Source organism: Excalfactoria chinensis, chromosome 7 (assembly GCF_039878825.1).
Source record: "Excalfactoria chinensis isolate bCotChi1 chromosome 7, bCotChi1.hap2, whole genome shotgun sequence".
In the NCBI taxonomy this organism is placed as follows: domain Eukaryota; kingdom Metazoa; phylum Chordata; class Aves; order Galliformes; family Phasianidae; genus Excalfactoria; species Excalfactoria chinensis.
In genome coordinates, this window is record NC_092831.1 from 23644554 (window position 1) to 23652401 (window position 7848).

The following is a 7848-nucleotide window of genomic DNA, read 5'->3' on the forward strand; positions in this document are numbered from 1 at the left end:
CTGCAGATTTTAAACTTCTGAATCAACCACATACACGGTGGCCCCGTGCAGCTACCCACTTGTTGTGCTCTGGAAATCACATGCTAGAGAGTACACCATGGCCTGCACAGAAAATGAAGAGAGCCCCAGAACGCATTCCCAGAAGACCTCTTGTCCACAGAGAGATGATGAGCCCAGAGTCCTCGAAAGGGACAGGGCAGTAGGCGCAGCTTGAAGTTTGAAATTCCACACTTAGAAGAGACATACCCAACTACTGTAGGTGCCCTCCACACACTGATTTTTAATAACTCCTCAAACACTGCTGGGAGGGCACAGCATGAAGAACAAGCTGAAGCCCCAGGTCCAGCCCCTGCCAGTCCTCACTTTACAACCCAGCCCAATGGCAGCAGGACCACATGCAGCTACATGGGATAGACTCCTTTCAGCCTTCTCCCTCAAAACCAGCCTTCTGCCCACTTCCTTCTGTACAGAGCCACAGGGGTCTCCCCATCCTCATGCTGCTCTCCCTGCAGCTTAGTTTCAGTCTTGAGGATGCCACATCAGACACCTACTCCTGGTGAGCAACGGCGTGTGACCAAAGCTCATGCTGCAGGGCAGCAGCCGCACAAGTGCTGAAATCTACCTCCAGATGGATTCTGAAATGCGGAGTCAGCTCACAGGGACGAGAGCAGCCCAGACGGTTCACATTACTTCAAGGATAGAGCACCAGGCACAAACAGACAGATACTGAGATACCAGCCAGCTGGTGTACAGCAAATGCCTGATTTTTCAAAGCACAACCCACCTCTTTCTTTTATCTCTCCTAGTGCTGTGGCTGTGCAATGCTGCTTGAAGAGACTAAACAAAGTTCTCTCTCTCCTGATGAAGCTGCGTGACTTATTACATCCCAACCTCCACTCCAAAACACTCCTAACCTCACAAGCTCTTTAGCTGAAGGAGGACAGCCAAAGCCAACACAGTAAAACCAAGCATTTTCTTGCCTAAACCCCAAGCATCCCCCTTCTCACCACCACCTGTTTTAAAATAATGTAAAACACATCATGGATTCCATTCCAGCTTCACTCCAGATATTTCTATGTTAATTATGTAAAATGCGTCTGGGATGGAGTGATGGCTTTTTGTATTTTTTCCTCCTGAAAAGGAAAAGTGCAGAAAAGATGACAAAATTCCCTTGTGTTGTACATATTTTGGGCTGCTCTCATCCAGCTCCAATGCTGTCAAAAGTGTAAATGCCAAATTTGCTCACGTTTCTCTTGTAGTGGGAAAGGGAAAAGGGAGAGATCAGCTGACCACATGCCAGCATTTAGCAACCTGCCTGTTGCTGCCTGTCAGTGCCCTCTCTGAGTGATGGTGTTTCACAATCGGAAATATGAGCAACTGCCCAGCTGTGAAATCCTCAGCTACAAAAGCGTGATCCCAAGCCAGGAGAACAGGGAGTCAGGCCTGTGGCAACACTCTCATGACAGAGCGCTCTCAGATTTTCAGTGGGGCACACACATCTTTTATAGTATCAGAAGAGACTCTACTTCTAGCAACAGCAATTGATGTGGACTAACCCCTCTCCACAGAGGGCCAACAGCCTGCTAAGCACAGAACAACCTGAGCTCACAGCCTGACCAGGAAGACTGCTCTTGACCCACACAACTACTTCCCCCCATTTAAGAGACTTTGAAGTAATCTCCTGGGGACATGGCTTTGCTGCTGCCAGAAGCACTGCTCTGCAGCTGCCATGGAGCTCAGGTCTTGCATTAGAGCTCTTCATGGGAGTGGAGGCAAGACCCATTCAAGCACCTTTGCTCAGAAATAAAGCTGCTGCCCTCATCCTCAGTGCTTTGTACAGGGCTTGGTCACTGCCCTGACAGCTTTTAGGGATGCCTTTAGGTGCACACCCACACATGTGTAATGTGTCCTAAAGCTGCTAAATCCCTAAGACCTGGCTCCATTCACAAGTGACTGAAATTGGGGTCTCTATGTCAGTGGGTCTGCCAAGCCCATGTGGCAGCATGCTCAGTACAGAGACGGCAGCTGCTCCCACCAGCTTTGCTCCCCCATCGTTTGCAAGGAGAGTCCAGGCAGCAACAGGGAAGAAAAACAAATTGTAAATACAGGATGTATTATGAAACACTGGGCACTGCTTGGAAGATCTGAGGGGAAACAAGGGAAAACGTAGTAATTTTTTCTCAGCTTTGCTTTCCAAATATGCTGAGAGTCAGTGGGGTTTAAGCAGGAAAGCGTTACATTTAAATTCTGCAACACTACAAGTAGGCTAGGGTAGCTACTTTGTTCCGTATCAAACAAACCACTGCTCTGCCACACATAAAAGAAGGCAGCAGGAGACAGAGTATCACACACAGTACTGCCTAAAGCATGCTGGCTATGTCAACAGATTATCTCTTTCTGGTCTTCCCAGGCTGTTACTAATATGTAGCCAATCCAACAACAACAATGCTATGAAATTATTATTATTTTTTTTAATGAAATTATATCAACCTCTTCAGTTTAATTAGCGTGTTAAAATTATGAAAGGAAAGCAGATGTGACCACTATGGACGTCGAGCTGAATATTAATAACCAAAAGCATCCCCACCCCCTTGGAGGAAAAAGCAAAGTTGGATCGGTCATTTTGCACATTAAATCCTGGATGTGTTCACACACAGCTGTTGGTAAACCTCTTGTAGGTGTGTGCGCACACAAAGCTGAAGCCAAAACAATTTTACTAGGGCAAACCTTTAAAGATCCAGCCACAGCACAGCTAGATGACAAAGCTACAGCCTGACCAGCCACATTTCTCCCTGCACACATGCTTGTAAAGAAAATTAAATAAGCGTTCCACACTGTCACTTGCTGCAGGACTAACACACGCTGCCCTTACACTAGCCATGACTAATGCGAGTGCTTGTGAGACAAAACCCAGTGGCCCATTATTTCTGAGCTGATGGTGCCATGGTCTGTGCGTGGCATTAGCACCACATGTCATTCCAGCCACACTCCACTATTCTTACTCACGAGCACATTTTTTCTGTTAAAGAGACACCAGTTTAGAGGATTCCATCTGGCGTGTCACTTCTGCCAGAAAATCACCTCCATACACAGGGCTACAGGCAGGAATGCTGCCTTCCTTTTCCTCCCCTACCCTGGCAGATAACTGTTTCTAGGTCTATTCATTTGGGCTCATCGTTAATTTTATACGGCTCCTTTCTGTCACCGGTCATCACTTCAATAGATTCGTAATACTTGATTTCCACCTTTAGAAGTACCCTGATTCTTCCTGCCTGTAAGCAGAAGGCACTGGTTTATGGGAACCAGCCAGAGGCGGCATTGTCTCAAGGCACAGCAAGAAGCGTGCACTTCTCCTCGTGTTCCAAAAATAAAAGGAGAAAAAGAATAAAAATGAGTTGCCCCCTGCTTATAGAATTCAGCCTCGAAGCTTTTGCCTCCATGCACCTGCCCGCCCCCGCTTCTGCTTTCAGCTAGGATTTTTATTGACATGTACTAATTACCTGAAAATAAGAATGATCTACTCCGTTTCCACCAGCTGCCAGCTGTCAGCACTGGCTGGAAGTGATCAGCCTCACTTAAAAGAACAAAAACAACGAGAAAAAAAAAAAATATAAATATATATATATATAAAACTAAGCTCAAAACGAAAGGAAATAAAAGCAGGAGCGGTGACAAAGGCAGACCTGGTGGCTGTCACCGGGCCTCAGGTGCTCGGACAGCTGCGGGCAGGCAGGGCTGCACGGGCTGCTCAGCTGGCCGTGGCAAAAAGAGAGAAACAAACAGCTCTACACACGCAGAAAAAAAGAAAAAAAAAGGACAAAAAAAAAAAAAAGTGAAAAACAAAAGGAAAACAACCAACCCTGAATCAGAGAACAAAAACTGAAATAAAGGCAGAAGCGCAGCCCCGAGGCACCGACTGCCTGCACTTAAGAGATTTACAGGAGTAACGTAAAGCATTCACCTGCTGCCAGTTCTCCTCCAAGGATGGCAAAGCTGAGAAGTAGCCGGTGTCGTGGACAAGCTGCAGTTCCTGGAATATACTATAACTAGCCAAGACATCCATGCTGCTGCCGGCCGGCCCCTGCTCTGCTTTGTGTGTGTTTGTTTGCTCTGGAGGGGGGTGTTTGGGATCATAAAAAAAAGAGGAGGAAAAGCAACCAATGATAGATCCAGCGTCCCTTTTGCTTTGTTTTGTTTCAGTCACACTTCAAAAAAAAAAAAAGAGAGAAAAAAAGAAAAAAAATAAAAGAGGAGAGGGAAGGAGAGGCGGGCGGTCAGCGCGGAGGGACGCGGGGCCGGGCCGAGGCGGCCGCGCTCCGAGCACCCCGCGCCCGCCGCACCGGGGCACGTCCCCGTCCCCTTCCCCACCACCGCGGCCATGCGCGCTCGCACCGCCCTCCCCGCCCCCTCCCCGCTTTATTTTCGGGCCCCCCCGCCCGGTTCCCTGTCACCCTCCCTCGGCAAACCCGGCCCGACCCCCCCCCGCCCGCCGCCGCCTGACGGCCGCCCCGCCCACCCCCGCGCGTAGCCCACTCAGGCAGCGCGTGACCATGTAGGGTAAACGGCGGGGCGGGGAGGGCGGGGCCGCCTCGCTCCGGGTGTCGCAGCAGCCCAATGGAAGCGCGAGGAGGGCCTCGGGGGCGGGGTTTAACCGCAGGCTGCTCGTGGATTGGCCGGCGGCGAGGCTCCCGCCTTCTCCCCGCCGCTCGTGGGGCGGCGCGCGGCGAGCTATTTTTAGGGTGCTATATAACGGGGCGGCGGTGCGAGCGGCGGCGGCAGTGCGAGGGGCGGCGCGGGGCTCCCCACGCGTCTCGGGCTCGCGGCTTTTGCCGCGTTCAGCAGAAATCCGCCGCTCTTGAGCGGCCGCGGGGCGGGAGGCCGCCGTGCCACTCCCCGCCGTGCCACTCCCCGGCGCTGGGCGTGCGGCGTGAGGGGGAGGTCGGGGCGGCTGGACGGGGAGGGGACCGAGGTGTCTGAGCACACCGCTGGCTTCGCGAGCGGCCGCCGTAGTGCGGGGCCCCTGACGGCACGTCTCGTCCTGCGTGTCCTGCTGCGTGTCCTGCCCGACTGGTGGGAGAACGCGAGGCAGCAAAACTCATCAGTGTTAATTAGTTCGTGGTATGTCGTCTTTCTTGGTGGCGAAGACAAACTGCCTTTTCCAAGATTGAGGCCATGTTAACCATGACAGAAGCCCCGCTTGAAAAAAATGCTTTTGAGAATAAAGCTGTTTGCTCAGACAATGGCTGCGCTAAGGCACGTGTTTTCCAAGCTGCTGATGGGCAGCGCTGCCATCGTTTCTAAAGCACAGTGAGCACTACACCCTCCCTTTGAGAGCCAAAATGAGGACGAGTGGAAAGTGAGGCTACTCCGCAGTAACTGGGAGAGGCTGGACAGGGTGTTCTTTCAAATAAATGGTCTCTCCTATACAGAAACATGTGTGTGGGTGCAGGCTCTGAGCCCTGGCTTCGTGCTCTATTCTGCTACAGAGCTCAGCACACGCTGGGGCCGGCTGAGAAGGATGCCCATTTCTCACCCTGCTCCTCAGGAGCTGTTGGTTATTTCGAGCCGGGCTATCTCCAGCTCTTTCATCCTTGCAGAAGAGCAGGATGTGAATAATAAATTGCTCTTTCTCATAAATACACCCACAAAGGTGGCAACGCACGTGTTGGCTGGAAGAGGAGAGGGAAGGTTAGCGCAGTGAGCAGTGCTGAAGGTCCTCCAGGCAGTCGTTACCAATTCCAAGCATGCCTCAAGCTGGCACGGCGATGCCTTTCTGGAACACCTTGAAGAGCAGAGAACTCATCTAAGGTGGTCAGATGTAGTAAGGAGCAGTACCTGGGTATTGTAGCACAGCTCCTGCACTGAGATGCTATGCAAGAAATAGCTGTTTCAGAAGAAGCTTTCAAAAAGCATCACTCCTTAAGAATTTGTCAGAACAAGGCCATAAGCATATGTAGAGGCTGTCTCTGACCTAGGCAAGGAAACAGGACAAAAGCAGTGAAGATTTATGGCGCGAGCTACTTAAACATACGCTTTATGTTCAAATCCTGTAATTCCTGTGGCTGAAAAACATTTTGGCGCTATAATTCTGTCCTTGCTAAGCATAACTACCCTTTGATTAAGTAGGCTGTTTAGTGCTATGATTGCCAAGCCATCCCTCTAACACTGGTGCAAGGACAGTGGCCTGTGTGAGCTGTGGATTGCTCGTGCTTAGGCTTATTGGAAAGCTCTGCACCTGCAAGCTTTCTGTCTGCTGTGTGCAGACAGCCCAGGAGTCCCCTCTGCTGTGACAGTCACATATGCTTGCCACCAAAGAGCTCTGCTTTGAATAATCACTTAAAATCTTCCTGTCTGTCAGTTCTGAACTCCCTGCTGAAGGCAGGCCCCTGTAGGAACAGCCTCTTTTCCACCTTTAGAGTGAAGGTTGTTCTCGGTGGAACCAACTCTTTGCACCAGCAAAGATCCCTGCCTGTGCCTGGCTGCATTGTAACTGGTGGCAGGATCGGTGAGCAGCTGCCAGTCTGCTGCCCTTGCTGGCTTCAGAAGGAATTGTCTGATTTTGGCTGTGAGCCGGGAGGTGAAGAGCTGGGCTATGGATCTGGCTGCATGCCCAGGTGGTTTCCAGGCAGACATTGCATTTTTATTGTCTTGGATATTCTGTTTTGGAGGTCAGTCGAGAAAGCAGAATGGGGTTATCATTTGGCAGAAGTCTGAAGAAGAAAAGTCTGGACAAAAAAATGAATGTGGTTATACACTGGGTGTAACACTCAGTCCAGCATCTGGGGTAGAGTATACCTGTGCTATCCCAATGGTAATGGAAAGCAATTTTTGCCATACTCCTTTGTTTTCCAGGATGCACTGACCTTATTCCTGGCAGATAACCACTCTCCCTGCTCTGGCTCAACCATGCCACCCATTAGAGAGCAGTGCAATCTCACATGGAGGCGGAGCACCACCATCACACAGCTGGGCTTAAAGGCAGTGAGGTCTGCACAAACATGAAGTGTGCAAGTAGTTCAGTGTTTCACATTTCCTAATTTTTTCTAAACCTTCTCTAAACTGTGTAACCATACTGCCAGGAAGGATGCTGAAGATGCCATCTCTTCCCTTCAGCAGCTCATCCTGGGGAAGTACAGTGAGGACACGAGGAAGAACCTTTTTTTTCCCCTAATAGTGTGGGGAGCAACATATGTAGGTTACATCCCACATCACAGACACACCATTTTGTTGTCACTTCTCCAGCATGTTTATTCTTTGCTGCTCCTCTCCAGACAGGCTCACTGGGGAGCAGGAGTCAGGCTGAACTCACAAGTGTCTGTGTGTGTGTGTTTCCGCCTTGCATTTTTTACTCTTTCACACGATCCACAGTCTTCAAACAGCTCCTCTCAATGCAGATGTTCTTGGTGCATGAAGAGCTTTCCCTTTTTGCAGTGTCCGTGAGGGGAAAGCATAAGGGGATGCTTATTGTTGCCCCTTAGGGCAACACAAAAACTGAGGACAGAGAGACATCAGAGAAATGCAAATTGAGGTGCTATGATCCTGTTCTGCATTGCCAAGAAGGTAGATCTCAATAGCAATATTTAAGCTAGAGCTGAAGCTGAATACATTTCATCTTCTGGCAGATGCAGCCCAAAAGCAGCATCCCAAGGACAACTGGGGCAGAAGTGATTTCCCTTCCTGTCTCTATCCATGGGAGCTGGCATAGCTGTGGCATCTGCTAGAGCTGGGAGGGAGTGCTGTATCATATAGCCATCACATTTGCTTTGCATGTGGCGCTGCTTGATGTGGAGCACCGTAGCTGCATCTCTGCACCAGGCCTGCATGGCTGCAGTGATTCCTGGCTTGTGA

At 50.3% G+C, this 7848-nt stretch overlaps 1 protein-coding gene across 2 annotated transcripts in view; it reads right to left on the bottom strand.

The window, feature by feature from the left end:
• Positions 1–4377, bottom strand: part of KLF7 (KLF transcription factor 7) — a 59826-nt gene extending 55449 nt beyond the window's left edge. For both annotated transcript variants that reach the window (XR_011904354.1, XM_072342190.1), the window contains exon 1: positions 3962–4377. Coding sequence is in view for 1 of the 2 variants with exons in the window: in XM_072342190.1 (XP_072198291.1) it covers positions 3962–4063 (102 nt within the window). In the remaining variant the exon portion in view is untranslated. The remainder of the gene's footprint in view (positions 1–3961) is intronic.
• Positions 4378–7848: the final 3471 nt, after the last annotated feature.